General features: G+C 35.8%; 1 protein-coding gene across 1 annotated transcript in view; it reads right to left on the bottom strand.

Moving 5' to 3' along the window:
- LOC131039421 (F-box protein At3g54460) overlaps nucleotides 1-16,884 on the bottom strand; it is a 65,192-nt gene that overhangs the window by 20,879 nt on the left and 27,429 nt on the right. The window contains exons 4-8 of the mRNA XM_057972180.2: nucleotides 16,501-16,788; nucleotides 16,360-16,419; nucleotides 16,127-16,257; nucleotides 15,829-15,943; nucleotides 15,099-15,247 (exon numbers count right to left, since the gene is read on the bottom strand). Coding sequence (XP_057828163.2) covers nucleotides 15,101-15,247; nucleotides 15,829-15,943; nucleotides 16,127-16,257; nucleotides 16,360-16,419; nucleotides 16,501-16,788 — 741 coding nt within the window. The 3' untranslated portion in view covers nucleotides 15,099-15,100. The remainder of the gene's footprint in view (nucleotides 1-15,098; nucleotides 15,248-15,828; nucleotides 15,944-16,126; nucleotides 16,258-16,359; nucleotides 16,420-16,500; nucleotides 16,789-16,884) is intronic.

Raw genomic sequence — 16,884 nt, 5'->3', positions numbered from 1 at the left:
AGAGCAGACCTGGTGAATATAGAAGTGCAGACCTGGTGTATTAAAAGGGGCAGCTCTGATTCATTCAAGTGTGCAGATCTGAGTCACATGATTTGAGCTAAGCATTGTATTGTTGCAATTCAGAATTGAATACATAATCAGAATTGAAGCTGAGTATATTGCAGCAAGTGTTACCACTACAGAAGCAGTGTGGCTTCATTAAACTTCTTGCTGATTTGTTTGGACAACCTTGGGAACCCACAGTCATTCATTGTGACAATCAGAGTTGTATGAAGATGTCTGTCAATCTAGTGTTTCATGACAGGTCAAAGCATGTGGAGACTCATTCAAGATATGGTACAAAGAAGTGCCATATAGTTCAAATACATCAGCACAGATGAGCAGGCTTTTTGCTAGAGTGAAGTTTGAATATTTCAGAGATACTCTTGGTGTTGTGGAAAACACAGCTTTGGTTGAGAGGGAGTATCAACCCCAGTGATACATTTAGTTGTATCTTCCACCCTCTGCGGGCAATGCAAGGTGGTGTTGTATTCTTCTCTAAAAGAGAAGATTGAGATGAAAATCCTCTTCCACCCTCTGCAAGCAATGCAAGGTGGAGCCATCCTCTGCGGGCAATGCAAGATGGTAGTTATCCTTCTCAGGGAGAAGGTTGAAAGATCTCTTCCACCCTCTGCAGGCAATGCAAGGTGGATCCATCCTCTGCGGGCAATGCAAGACGGATATCATGGAAGAAGTCCATGATGTGTATTTATGATTTTGTATGTATACTCACTTTTTGTAGGTGTGCATAGTAAGATTTTGGATCCATCCACTACGAGCAATGCAAGATGGATAGCATGGAAGAAGTCCATGATGTATTTTTCTAATTCAGGTATGCTTGATGAATATCATAGATGTGGATTACATGATGCATATCAGTTCATGATGTAGAACGTCACTTGGTTTTCATGGGAAGAGCCATGATGTGACTTGCTTGGATGTATCCTCCCTAGCTAAGAGGGAGTGTTGACATGTAGCTAGGTCGGATCCCTAGCGAGGGCCGACCTAGTCTTGGAATTGCTAATTGGCCTTAGCAATTCTCCATAAAATGCGCAGCTTATATGTTTAATATAAAGGTATTGGTCTGGCCCTAAATAAGTAACTTGTAATTAAGTAGGACTAACCCTAGTCTTGACGTCAAATCAATAAGGCCAACTTGAGGTCTTTTAGGTAGCCTTACCTCATATATATTCAATTGTCTTGTAGTCTTTCATACACAATGAATACATGAAATTCGCAAAAAGCGAACAGGTGCTTGGGGTTGACGATAAAATCTTATCGTCTATGATTGGGAAGGCAACAATCTGATGTTTGCCTGTGGTGAACAAGCACAGCCTAAAAGTCAACAAAGCTCACATACTGTCAATTTGCTCTACCATTAATGAGATAGGGAGGACATTATATCGTCAACCATCTACTGACCAGAATTGTGATAAGAATAAACCTATTATCGTCGTCCAAAGAATCATACACAAACTAAACATTAACACAAGTGATATCGAAGGTTTTAATGAGCACAATGATTGTCCAAGCAGATAGTGAAGAACAAACCGATGAAGGAAGATACGATTATATTGTAGCTGGAATCATTTCATTAGAGATATTAAGACAACACCCTCATCCAACGTTAGCAATTATATTAAGATTTGGGTATCAGATAATGGCGGGGCATCTATCCTCTATAAGAATCATGTACAGAGCGATAGATGTTCCCAAATATGATAGAGCATGAATATATCTTTCGGAATTGCCGTGAAGAATAATACGTATCGTAGCTACGGTGTTGCAAATTCCTTATTAGTCACTGGGGAAATGGAATGGTGCACTAATGAACAGCAGAACAATTCAGAGACCTAAGACCCATTGTCGATGAATAATGAGTTGATAAGGAACATCATTTAGCCAACAAAGATTAAGAATTATAAGCCTATGGATATCGATTGGAGATTGACTACTCGATGGATTGAGTCAGTGACTTGATTAACCATGAAGTGATTAGAGGTTAAATACTAAACGAATATAAGTTCGACCTAGTAAAGTTTACTAATCAATGATTAGTCTTGACTATTAATAATCGAATGGCAATACTTGTCTCTCTAATTCACCATCCCAATTGATAAATAGACTAATCAGTATCATGGCTAACGAGTATAAACCATGACGAGGCACAATGATAACTAGTGGATAGAGATTATAATAATTAAGATAGCGATTGCAAGCGGTATGAAGGTAGCAATTAAGTATGGCAACTATTGTTATGAAAGAAATCGATCCAGATTAGATATGACTCATCAATTCCAAAGGTTGCCATCCTTTCAATTTGGGACATATAAGAGTTGGATCAAAATCATTCAAAGGGGCACAAGGGAAGGAATCGAGGAATAAGAGATTATTATCATCTGCAGATCCATATTCACTGACAGGCAGTAAACATCCTTGTTCTGGGTGACGTGCTTAATAGGAATGCTTAATATATGAAGCATGATAATGTTCTTATGCAGAACTTAATGATAATACTATTATAGGAAATAATATGATGATTATAATTTATAATTACTATAATATTGTATAAGAACTGCTCTGCAGAAAAAATATATATTATGATACTATCTAAAAATAAATAAAATATAAATATATATAGAAATAGTAATTTGAATAAACAAGTAATCTGAAATTATAAATCAGATTGAATTATCAATTCAATATCAGCAAGAAGATTATGTTTTCACTGATTGGATTCATGTTAAGATAGATTTGTCTCATAATCAACTTAGTTTAAGTCATAAGTACATTGAAATAGCTTAATTATGGTTAAAACAAGCCTAAGCCTAGTAGAGGACATTACACAATGATTGAATATATATATATATAACACTTATGTGCTTGTGTAGTCTATGAATATGATGTGGTACGCCTAACCCCAATGATTGAATATATATATATATACTAAGTCACCGCATTCGGCGAATTTGATCCATGAAATTCGAAATTCAACGAATTTTTAAAATAACCAAAAAATTTGTTTAAGTTTGTCTTAAATTCGTACAATAAATGGGTTAGGGTTTTAATAAAACATGTATTTAAAAAATGTGAGCCACAGATGTCCAATGCTGGAGAAGTGATAGGCGTAAATAGAGGTGGCGTCGTGCATTGCAAACACGACCAACCAACCTACATATCCAAACAAAGGCAATGCCCCGACACAAAAAACCAGATGCCCTACAAATCTGACCGGAAAAAAATTTCACCAACAACGCCCTGAAAGTCTAGCGTGACCCAGCAAGTATGTCGTCGCAAGTCTCGCGTGAATTGATTTTCATTTAGGTATTATGTTCATTTAAAAATACTTTATCCTTTATGTTTTTCTATTGTTGTTTTAATTGTATTAAAATTTAATAGATACGTTGTCAAAATTTCTATTTTTAATTTAAATATTGACTAAGATGTCAATAAAACTTTTAAATTATATAATTTATTTTTAATTTAACATATTTATTCTTTAAATAATAATAGTTAAACTAATTTAATAGTTTATTAAATACATTATTTATATATACAAAAAATTATCTAAGGCGAATTTAATGTCAAATTTTTTGCTTTTGTTGAACTTCATCCAAATTTTATGGTTGCCTAACTCGAATTCGAATACGGTGACTTAGTGTGTGTGTGTGTGTATGTATGTATATATGCGTGTGTGTGTTGTATATGTCATGATTGCAGGTTTAAAATTCCAGATCGCGTTATTAAAGATAATATTTACTTGGTAAGATGTAACCCTAACCCTAATTTGTTGTAATTGTAATATTGGTCAAATTCTAGGGCAAATTAGGATGGGGACATTACAGTGTAGTTCTAGATACAACTTCCAACATTTTGCATTAGTATATCCATCCATAACACAATGACTACAATGGTTTTTAGAATTCTTGCATTGGTGTACAACAATGGCAATGTTCTTACCTTTGTAGTTACCTTTTTCGAAGATCTTTTCCTTCTTAGGATGACTGGTCATCTTTCCTTCCTTTGACAATTCTCCTTAATCTTTCTTCTCTTCCCGTATGCAGTATGCTTGGAAATGTGCCCCATCCAAGTTTTTTCGCCTAGTAACAAATACCCTTCTTCAAAAGTGGGTGGGTGAGAAGACATCGAAGTTATTTTATTACTACATCTTCATCTTCCATTTCCAACCCAAACAACATGGCTTGTCTTCATGATTCTGTAGCATAGTCTGACACTTAGTCCACCATATTGCTTAACATATAACTTAATCTTTTGATCAGTTTTATGCCCAACTGAACAGAAATTCTTACATAGGGTTTTATCTTCTTTCCAAAAGTAACCAAATATTACCAGCTTTCAAAAGCATGTCCTTCCTTTTTGAAACGTACAAAAGAAAGCTTATGTGCCTCCCTAGCATTATGCACACTAAAATATACCTGCATTGGCTGAATCCATGTATCTAAATTATAACATTTATCCGTGCTTCAAAAGATTTTATGTCCACTTTCATTTCAACCTTGAATGGGATATGTTCACATTTTACCTAGGCTTTTTCTGATGACTTCTCTTCCAAGAACGTATCCCTAACCGCCTAATCTCCTCCATCATCTCCAATACCACACTTCTTGGCTAGAGCACTTACAGTGAAGTGCATAAAGAACTTATCTTGAACCATCAGTTCATGTTGTCATTTTGTGTGTTCTTGTTGTTGGCTCATTCATTTCTTGTTTTGCATTACGCTTTCCAAATTGCTTTCCAAGGCAACCACTTGTGCATTGAAGTCATCCAGGTTCTGCAGTCTCACCTCTTTATTCCATTTCTGAAAAGACTATTATAGATTGCAAGGTAGCAACTCTATATCCTTCAAAAATCTGCTCACTGTCATACAAATTCTTAACAATTCCCAAAGATTAGTAATCTGCTCCAAAACCAAGATGTTCTATAATTTCTCTAATTTTTAGTAGAAATGTACAAAACACAATATTTTATTGTGCAACTTGAATCTCTCAAATGAGAGTTTATTAGAGGTCTAAAATGTCATTTGGAACTGAAAAATAAATAACTGAAAGTAAATAAATTTGCAATAAAACACAAGACTTTCATCCTAAAAAACCCTGGAATGAGGATAAATCAGTTGGTAGCAGCAGCAATTGCTTGCCTTCATAATTCCAATTGCTCAGAACAAACAACTACAGATAAAAGAGTTACATCTTTAAGTTGCCCTCGTTACTGTCAAGCCTGCTACTTTACTTTTCAGCTGGAATTCTTCTTCTAGTTGCTTCAAGACTCAAATTTATCTCCTTGATCTAATATGCCCTTTCTATGTCTACATATAGTTAAAGGAGGTCGCTAACCATGTACCTCAGTGCCCAAAAATGAAAAGACAAAGTTGAACTAGACACTTCATCTTCTCACATATTGAGACAGGATGAAAGTAACCCATTCATGAGATCTATTACTTCATAACCAGCACCTAAAGGAACTGACAGTTTCACACTGCAGATTCCATCAAGGTTGTTTTGAAGCTTGAAAACTCTGGAAGTGAATCCTTTTTCTGATTTTTTTATCTTCCTAGGTCCTTATAGATTAAAATGCATAAAACCATAACACACCAGTTCAGAGACAGCACAGAAATCTACTCCAATACAAGTACAGTTCATAATTGTCCCGGATATTTCAATAATAATTTCAGAAACATGGATATTGTGCATTCAAAAGTTATTGTAACATATAAGTTTTCCATGCTCCATACATTCAAATGGAAGTTACAGCAAATGGCAAGATTATGGAACTATCAAAATTTAAAGTAAAGGAAATCCTATTTGCAAATCACAAGGAGACTCAATTATCACCTCGTCAAAACTCGATGACTGTTCAAAACATCAGCATTTAGATAGATTCCTATTATTGCTGTTGATTGATTGCTTGCAAGACTAATCTTTCAGGTGTTCATCGTGTATTAAGAAGATGCAAAATGCCAGAGGAAAGATAATGAGAATAAAGTTAGCATTAGTTATAATCATCATTGCAAAATGCAGGGGGATCCCCGGGGTCCTAGTCCGGGTTCCCCCCGGATCCTGGTCCTGGTCCGGTTCCCTCTAGGTTCGGACAAGATCCTGCCCACAGCCTGTGGATTCAGCCCTGCGAATCTGGGAAGAACCTAGGCAGAATTTTGGAGAATTTCAAGGAACACGGGAGGAATTTGGCACTGAAGTCAATCTTTTTTACTTTTTTAAAGTGTTATTGTTTTTGCCAAAAAGGTCTGACATGTTAAATTCAGTTGATGCTATGAATTGTACGGCACCTCCTCAGGGTAATTATGCTTCAAGGTACGCCTATCAAAGTCTCCAACATGCACCAAATAGTGAGTTACAAGTCTGCAATAAGTTTTTGAACACACCCAGCATTGAATAGACCCCTCCAACTGCAGGAATGGACAGCTATAAACCAATAAAGGATAGGGAACAATCTGTATCAAGTAGGAAAGCAAGTAAGCTCACCCAGCTAATTTCCAAATTCATCAAGAACATTCTAGAAAGCCTCAACCTGTACCAGCACCTTGAATATTAGCTCCATCTCATACCAAGACTCATCGAAGGATTGAAAACATTCAGTTTGCTGCACTAAACAACCACCTACAGTTCTGCTTGTGATTTGCTGCTGAAACAACATGCCTAGAACTGTATGGCCCATCATAACATGGTTTTTCCTTGAGTTTCCCCACACTAAACCCATTGATGCTTCACGTCCAAGTCAAGGCTCCACAAGATGAAGTGAATAACATTCCCAAGAGGCAGTAACTAGGCTACCATGTTCACACATCAACACCCATCAGTTTGGTATATACATGACGACAATCAAGTTTTGACTATTAATATGGTGGTGTATTTTGCTATGTTATTCGACTATTAGCATAGTGGTGTATTTTGAACCTAACTACTGTTGCATATATATGTATATTTTTTTTTATATGTTTTTGTACTAACGAACCCAAAACCTCAAAAAAAAAAATTGGCCGAACCTGCAAACCTGAACCCGAGCCAGAATCAGAACCGGCAACTTAGGTTTAGAGTCATGCAAACTTTCCATGTACTCCACTTGTTGAAAAAGAAGTATTTATCTTATATATTTTTGCTCATAGGTAATTCCAATGCTTTTCTTCCCATTGGTCATGGCCAGGGTTGGGCCCTTCCACAGCTCCTACAAATCCTTTTGGAGGCCTCATTCATCTAAGTTCAATTGATTGATGAAGACACCCACACAATAATTAATTCAATATGATTGTTAATTTTCAATTAGAAAATATTTCAAAATTTAGAGCCCACATAGTCATTACAAACTTCTTTCTCAAATACAAGCTAACCCCAATGATTATCTTTTAATGGCAACATGACAGTTACATGGCCCTATGCTCGCTTTCAATTAGGGTGGGCAACCTTCGGCTCCCCTCCCCAACTAACAGCAAACTGTGCTCCACAACAACAAATCCCCTGCCCCTATAGGGGAATTTCTTGTAGGGGACGTTTTGGGGACGTGGGGACATCCAAGAAATGTCCCCTCACCCCCCTTCTCTACAAAAATTCGAAAACGTTTCCAAAACGCCCAAAAAATGCTCAAGCGGCATAGAGGACAGCTAGGGCCCAGCTCAAATTTGGACGCTTTTTTAAAAAAAAAACACAAATTTAAATGAAAAAAGGGGTGGGCGGGCCCACAAGGACTCCACCACCCCATTAAACAAAACTTAACCTAATGCACCCATCAAAACAACAAAAAAGAAAAAACAAAACTCATTCATTTTACTATCAAAAAAGTAAGAGAAGAGCGGCAAGTGGTCAAGGAGAGAACAACAATTCAAGGAGGAGACTAGAGCAACAAACCTAGTACACTTGAGGTAAGTTATTTATCTTACATTTGTTTTTGCAATTTGTTTTGCATTTTTTCATGTGTTTCAATACATAGGGAAGACATAGTGAGCTTATTTTTTTTAATTTGAAATTGTAGCTCTCTTTAAAATTCTTATAAAACAAAATCAGGAGCTGCAATAGGAGTAGTCATAGTGAGGATATTGAAGTTCAAATGCAAGAGAAAAAATAGATCTAGATCTCATAGAGATGGAAGTATGGAAACCATTGGGAGGTCTTCAGGGAGTGGGAGTGTAGCAGGGCTGGCAAGTTTAAACCCATTTGAATGTCCTCAAAAACTCAAAACCTATGCAAAAGGCCCATTTAACCCCAAGAAACCTCTATTGCAATTTGCATCAAGAGTTGATACAGATAAGAAAAAAATTAAGGAGGGAGTAGACTATGGGAGTGCCATTTGTGCAAAAAACAATATAGGGGTAGCTATATGAGAGTTTATTGAAATCTCGAGTGGATAGATAGTCAAGGGCTGAAAGATCGTTGGCCAGTGTGTTAATGCCTACAGGATCCATGGATGTTGACTTTCATGCGAGAGACAGTTCTACATCTAGGGGAAAGAAGAGAACTACTACCGTTGCAAATATGTTTAACATACAATCATGAAATATGGCTGAATCCTTTATGCTAAGTTTTTTTATGCCCATGCCATGCCATTTCATGTGGCACATTCACCATATTTAAACAAATGTTCAAAGTTGTGATAGCTATTGGTTCCTCATTTGTTCCACTAGGAGAACATATGCTACACACCAGTCTGCTTGATAAAGAGTACTCCAAGGTACTCGTCTTGATGAAAGATATAAGACAGATGGATAAGGGATGGATGCTTCATAATCATGGATGGTTGGACCAATATCAAACATTGGCCACTCATCAATATTAGAGCTATAGATTGTTTAAGGAAACGGAAAGATGCAACCTTCCAAGCTCAGATTTTGAGAGATGCCATAGAAGAGGTTGGAGCCTCTAATGTTGTACAGGTAGTGACCAATTCAGCCCATGTGTAAGTTAACTCGATTGATGGTGGAGTGTGCCTATAAGCTAAGTCACAAGGTTCGAATTCAAATTCGAATTCAACGACCATGAAATTCGGATGAAATTCAACAAGGGAAAAATTCGAGAAAAAAAAAACGGATAAAACTTGCCTTGTATAATTTTGTTTATTTTTTTAATATATGTATACTTCTAATAAACTATCAAAATAGCTTAACATTGCTAAATAGATTTGAAGTCATTATAAAAAGATGGCACATTTATAAAATATAAACCATAAGAAACATGTGAAATCACGATTGCGAAGATGTTTTCTTTTCAAAAGGTTACAATAAAAAGTTAAGACTTTAAAACTCCAAAAAAGCTCTAAGTCATCAAGAGCACTTGGCTCAGATGGTGTAGCATAAACCATAATAAACATGTGAAATCACGATTGCGAAGATGTTTTCTTTCAAAAAGTTACAATAAAAATTTAAGACTTTAGAACTTCAAAAAAGCTCAAGTCATCAAGAGCACTTGGCTCAGGTGGTGTAGCATCATCATTTGTATCACTCCTCATCAAGAAAGTCAGGCTCATCTGCAACTGGCACTTCTATGTCTTGTGGAATGCATTGTTGTGAAGAAGATGTGGAGTAACTTGTTGATTTGTTCATGAACAATTTCAAATTGCTGCGAATGTAGACAAGATCTCCCAACTTTCCAGACAACAATTTGTTCCTCTTCTTGGAATGGATGTGGTCAAAGCAACTCCAATTCCTCTCACAAGCTGATGAACTTGCTCCCTAACTTAGTATTCTAATGGCAAAGTGCTGAAGTTCAGGAGTTTGTGCTCCATAGCTCATCCACCATCTATAACTATGTACTGCATCTCGTGTCATATCATATTTGGCTCCTGCTACTCCAAACAACCCTTCTGCTCTCTTGTATAGCCAACTTTGGTCTTTGATTAGAGATGCAATTGCTAGATCTGGTTCAAATTTGTTAATGGCTTCATGAAACCCTACCATAATTTCCAAATCAGCTTGTCGATCAATATGAAATAGCTTAGGCTCCAAATAGCAAGCTGCTGCATGTAAAGGTGTGTGCATCATTTTCCATCTGGAATCAACTACTACCCATATCTCCATGTACTCTGCATCTACATTATTTAGTGCTCTTTGAATAGTTTCCTTACAACGATCCATGCTTTCATAAAGCATGCCAAGGCAAGGTTTGTCACCATCAACCATACGAAGCACACCAACAATTGGCTCACATATACTCAAAACCTTTGTTCCACTTTCCCAAAAGCTACTATTTAAAAAAATTTGCTCTATGTTCTTGCCCTTGGCACTTTTAGAAAGTGCTGAATTTTCCCACTCATTGGAACAAACAACAGATCTCAAAGCTGCTTTCTCTTCAACAACTCTTTTCAAAGTGATATAAAATGAAGCAAATCTTGTGTCACAAGGCCTCAACAACTCCCTAGATGCATGCTGCCTATAAAGACTCAATGTGAGACGATGATTTCTTATGAAGTTTGCAATTGCTCTCCCTCTATGAATTGCTTCATGTATCCATGGAAACTTAGCCAAATCATGAAGCAACAAATCCAAACAATGTGTTGCACATGGATTCCAATATATTTGTGGGTATTTCTCAACAATCAGTTTTCCAGCTCCCACTCAATTTGCTGCACTGTCAGTTACCACTTGAACCACATTTTCCACCCCTACTTCAAGAATGGCTTCCTCTAACATTTGAAATATGTATTCCGAAGTTTTCTTGTGGTTCATGGTGTCAATCACTTTCAAGAATGCAACACCTTCAGGACAAGCCACCAAAACATTGATCAGTGGCCTTTGACATATATCTGACCATCCATCACTCAATATGGTGCAACCTGTTGCCTTCCAAGAGGCTTTGACCTCAACTAGTTTCTCAGTCACTCTTTCTTTTGACCTCTCCAAAAGACTTGTCCTGAAAGCCTCAGAAGTAGGAGGTGTGTGTACCCTTTGCCAAACTCTGCAACTTTTTGAATTGCATTTCGAAAATGCGGATTTCTAGCTACATTGAATGGAATAGCACTTGTGTAAAACAAATATGCTAGTGCATCATCCACCTGTTGTTTCTCTACTGGTTTCCAAAGACTTTTCAAAGTTCCACTCTCTTTGGATGCCCATGTGGCCTTGGGTAGACTCGAAGAGGAAGACATAACAGATGTGGATCTAGACACATCCTCTTCAATAATCTGTTTATTTTGTGCCACTTGCATCTTTTCTAAAATCGAAGAGGCTTGCTCTTTCTCTAAAATAGCTCTAATTTCTTTGGACACATTTGGACATGCAATAACACCTCCACCTTTACCCCCTAAAATACCAAGCAAGTGGTCCCTTATCCTTGTTAAAGTTCCAATATAAACTTTCGGGCACAAGTTACAATGAAGAAAAGTACCATTGCGGGTCACATGTTTCCATCCCTCTGAAGTTGATTTGTTGGGAGCCATTACAATCTGTCCAATTTAGAAGAAAATTGATTTTTGATATTTAAAACATGGATTAAATTTTATTTAAAAACATTAAAACAAAAAATATACATGTTAATTTTTAGCTCAAAAAGAAATATAATTCAATAAGTTTAAAAATTTATTTAAATATAATATTTGTTGTATTTAACTCGACAAAACATATATATAATAAAATAATTGTAATAAAGCTTTCAAATAATTAAAATATATACAAGTATTAATATTATAATACGTTTATAAAAAAATCTTCCACCTTTATACTAAACTATAATAAAAGTCATTGTAATAAAATATATAATAAAAGTCATTGTGATAAAATATATAATAAAATACATTATAATAAAAATAATTAAATCATCATAATAAAATATATACAAGTATTATGCCTATAATGCTTGTATATATTTTTTTATAATAATGAAAAACTGACTGTAATAAAATAATAACACAAAATAATATTTCTTCAAAAAAAAATATTACACTACAAAAAAATAATAAAACTATAAAAATAAACTATATAACTATCGAATGCCAAAAAAAATATCAATGGCAAAGGAAAATTATTAAATCGTGCGGGCGCCTACCTGAACAATGCAAAACTGTGAATTGGAAATTGCGAACTGGGAACTTGGCCACGGCAGCGACAGTCAACAAACAACGAACTGGGAACTTGGCGACAGCGGTGGCGGCGAGCCTTCAGGCAACGCAGCGACAGTCAACAGACAACACGCGGCGACCCAACAGATAACGCACGGCGACCTAGCAGATGGCGACCCAGCAGATAACGATCGCCGAAAAAGTATAGCGATGGCGACCAACGCACAACGGGAGTTCTATGTTTACAGCGGCGGTGATGAACGTTTTATAAAAAAAATACACTGACAATCTTTAAAACCTTAAACGCGTTTAAAAAATCCCTCAAAATAAACGCTTTTTAAATATTTGCTTTAATTTCAAAAAATGACATCTGGCCGTACGATTTTTGGGCCGAATTTGAACGTATTTTTTTAAAAGGTTTGAAATTCGATCAAAATCGACCTTCATGCTTGAAATACGGCGATTTCTGTGACTTAGCCTATAAGTACATTTTTTGGACCCCATGTTGTGTCTGTGCATTAAACCATAGATGAAAAACTCTGCGGGTTTTTCAAAAACTCGAGGGTCAAAACCCTAGCCGAGTCACTCGCCATTAAACTCGGCTCCAAGTTTCTATAAAAACACGCAGCGTTTTTGAGGAAATACTCACAAAATCTTGCGGGTTAAACCCTATTTCTCGAGAAAAACTCATCAGGAATTACAAATTTGATTCGCAACTTCTATTTTTTGGCCATGAGACAGGATGCGCCAAGGTTTTCATCTGGTTTTTTAGTGCGAATAAAAATGTAATATGATTATATGAATGAATAACTAGTTAATATGACTGTATTTTCAAATGTTTGATAAAGTTACCGAGTTATTGCCGAGTTTTTTCCAGAGTTTTTGTGAGTCCCGAGTTTTTTAAAATTTTTGGGCTTGCCAAGTCATTGCCGAGTCCGAGTTTTTCAACTATGCATTGAACAATACCTTGAAAAATCCTTGATTATTGGTGATCCACAATGAGGTAAGAAAATTCCTGATTTATTATTTAATTTATAAATTCTTAATTTGATATATGTTTCTAACTCGTGAAACATGTCCATTCTTTTTGATGAATTTAATTTTTGTAACAAGTTTGCACTTGCAGATATGTTTGCTCCTTCATTGAGCCTATTGTACAAGTGGTTAGATATGTCGATACTGACTCTCCTAACCTTGAAGAGATTTATGAGACTTCTGATAGCATGCTTGTACAGATGAAGCAAGCAATTCATAGCAAGGACTCTACTTTAAGATTTTGTGAGCATCATAAACCCATTGTGACGCAACAGTGGAACATTATAAACACCCTGCTTCATAGGGTAGCCTATGCTCTCAATCCCAAATGATATGTAGTGAGACCTTGGTGAGTGCCTTCATCCCATAATAAAGAGTTGAGAGAAGGCTTCATGAAGGCCCTTGCAAAATGTATCTTGAAGAGAAATCTGCTATACTTTACACATGGTTTGCTTGCATTTGCCAATCTTTGTGGTCCAAACTTCAGGAAAGCAAAGGCAAGGTTGGATAGAGATCCACTAGCTCAATCCAACCCTATAGGGTGATGGATGTTGCATGGCAAGGATGCACCAAAGTTGAGAGTACTTGCCATTCACCTTCTTTCACAAGTTGCCAATTCCTCTGCTGCAGAGAGGAATCGGTCCACATATAGCTTCATCCGAATAAATCAAGAGGAACAACTTACCTCTAGATGATTGGAGAAGTTGGTGCCAGTACACAGTGCCTTGCGGCTACAAGAACGCCAAACTCCCGAGTATCATTAGACTCCAGCATTACATTGGGATGTTAATTCAGAAGATGCTATACAGATTGATGAGGAGACACAAGAGGGGTTAGTTGGGATTCCATTGCCTGAGGCAGCCCCTTATACGGGCAGTAATTCAGAATTGGGCTCAGATTTTGATTTAGACCCACCAGTTGCATCTGCTGAGTGGGGACAGCGATATATTTTCTTCATTCTATGTTTTTGTCATTTCATAGTTGAAATTTGAAGCCTTTGGGCATTTTTGTTATAATTCTTATATAATATGTATGTGCATTGAAAATGAAAGTATTTGACTTTTGTTAATTAACTTAATTTGTTTGTCAATTCTCATGTGAAATCTCGATTCAAGTCTAATGCTATGTATTAAGCTTCAAAAGTGTCTATGCTGAATGCTTTATCAATGTTATAATATGAATATTTGAAATTTCTCTATATTTTTTAAATTTTCCCTTTTTTTTTTTAGTCATCCCCTAGAAAATGCCCCTACAGTACCCCCGTTCCGCAAACACATCTCATCATCCCCTACCATTCCCGTCCCCAAAACTTGGGAGAGCTTAGATGGCAAACTATGTAGTGTAAGTTATTTTTATGTATTTTATAATTCTGAACTTGCTCTGAATGCATGCGAAATTGCCCTACTAGTCAAAAACAAGAAGAGTGGTGGATATAGATCCTCCACATCTAAAGAATAAGATACATGCAACTCACTCCACAAAAATGTTACCAAAGACGCAAGCGGAGCCCACCGTTTCCCATTAAAATGGACAAAATACCATTTTCGTTTTCAATAGCTGTTTCTAGACTTGCACAGTTTCAAAAAAAGTCCAATTCTTACAAGATATGTTCCACTTTTCAACTTCAATATTTCTGATAATATCTTGATTTTTATAAAATACCACTGTTCTTTCTATACAAGAGATTATATGATTAATTTTAATTTTAAGTTGATTAATATTTAATTATTACAATATATGATTAATCAGTATTTAATAAATTAATTTAATGTTTTTTAATTGTAAATTAATATTCTTTATTAATTAATTTTGATATAACTAATATAATAATATAATTTTTATAATATTAATAGTAAATAAAATTAATAGCCCTCAGAGTAGAGCAGACAATCAAACCGTTGGAAAACACAGAAGATGGATAGAAAATTTTAGTAGGATGTCTTTTCTATTCAGATGATTCCTGGTTTGAATAGTTACATAAGTCAAAGTTGTTTTGCCCAATGGAATACCTTTATGTTGCACCTTTAGTTCGAACAAAGCTAAGCTGGGCCAGATAATTGCTCTCTGCAAAATCATGCAATGTGCGTTGGCACTTCTGACCTTCTTGATTCAAGTTAGGGATGTAATCCTTGATTGCTCTCCTATGCTCCACGGGATCCTGCATCAAATATTACTAGTCAGTGATAAAACAACTGAATCCTTACCTCTCCTTGTCCATCAAATATAGAAAAATACAGTTCCCCACCTCAATATTAACTACCATTTTTATTGCTAGCTATTCTGCAAACACACGACTGAGTTTTTCAACAATTAATTCACTATATGCAGAAGTTTGCATATTCCAGAAAGAATACACAACAAACAATTTGACAAGTTGTAAATAAGGCCATAAAATAATTTAGATAAGTTTCATTTAATGGAAAAGATTAGATATGGTGAAGAAAACATTAAAAAGGTATTTCCTAAGTTTTTGAACTAGCAGTTAAATTTTTTGAAAATGAATAACCAAGACACATGTTAGGTAATCAATTATCATATGAAACTGAATTTTTTTTTTAATAAAACACATTAAAAAATAACGTCAAATTTATACAACCTAAATTCAACTATAGGAATACTCCCAAAACAACCTTTCAGTTTTCAGTTTTTCAGACTTTTATTTTTAGAATATTTTTTCTAAAGAGATACAAATTATTCTCCAGCAAATATTATGTTAAACATAAATTGCTCTAAATCTACCTGTAAAAACTCCAACATTTGTTCTTCAATTGTGCCACGCATAGCCAATGTCTCTACATGAATCGGTCGAGTAGCACCCATGCGATGTGCCCTGCTAATTACTTGTTCCTCCATGCTGATTAAAGCAGAAAACTAGTTATCAGTTTGGACTGCCAAAAGAATGCGATTATCTATAAAATACTACCATGCCACCGGTCTGACACTAGGTAGCATTTCATTTGCCAGTATTATCACTATTGAACTTAATTTCATTCTACTAGGCATGGAAGCATAACATCACACAACAAAGAAATGTTACCTTCTATCCCATATAGGCTCCATCAAGAAAACATGCGTGACAAAGCTCAGGTCTAGTCCCAGGGCAGCACTTCCATCCATTATAAGAACCATGCAGTCTATATCTTTTTGAAATGTTATTAATGATTTAACCTGCACAGATCTCACAATGAACAAAGTATCAGTTATAAAAGGTAGAATTTAATATAATCATAAGCACTGCCTTTGAATGAAAGTTAAATGCCTGGCGCAAACCTTGTTACTAGAATGCATTGGACTATACATCCCAACATATCCAATACCTGCACCTGTCAACTGTCACACAGAAAACTATACTCATAAAAGCATTCATTAACCAACAGGTAATGGATCATTAAGTTCTGGATATTAATATACCTGTCGCTCAACAACATGTATGTGCTCAAGAAACTGGGAAAAAATTATTGCTTTCTCTGGCAATTTCCTATGGCTATTCTCTGATAATTCAGCAGCTTCGCCTAAAATATTTTGGTCGACAAAATTAATGATTTTATGCTCAGAGACTTCTTCCATGTCTTTCGGAAGATCCTTGTTATCTAAACAATAACCCATCTGTCTGTTCATATCACGCAATGATTTTAACCTTTCAACTAAATAAGCAACTTTGCTGCTTGTTGTTGCATGCCAATCAGGATCCCAACTATCCTGAAGAGAATAATATACAAAAGAAACAGTATCACCACACAATTCGTTAAGTAGACAAAACGTACTTCCCCAAGAGGGTACCATAATTAACCACTT

The sequence above is a fragment of the Cryptomeria japonica genome, chromosome 10 (genome assembly GCF_030272615.1).
Source record: "Cryptomeria japonica chromosome 10, Sugi_1.0, whole genome shotgun sequence".
NCBI classification, from domain to species: domain Eukaryota; kingdom Viridiplantae; phylum Streptophyta; class Pinopsida; order Cupressales; family Cupressaceae; genus Cryptomeria; species Cryptomeria japonica.
This window is presented reverse-complemented; position numbering and strand designations above follow the sequence as displayed.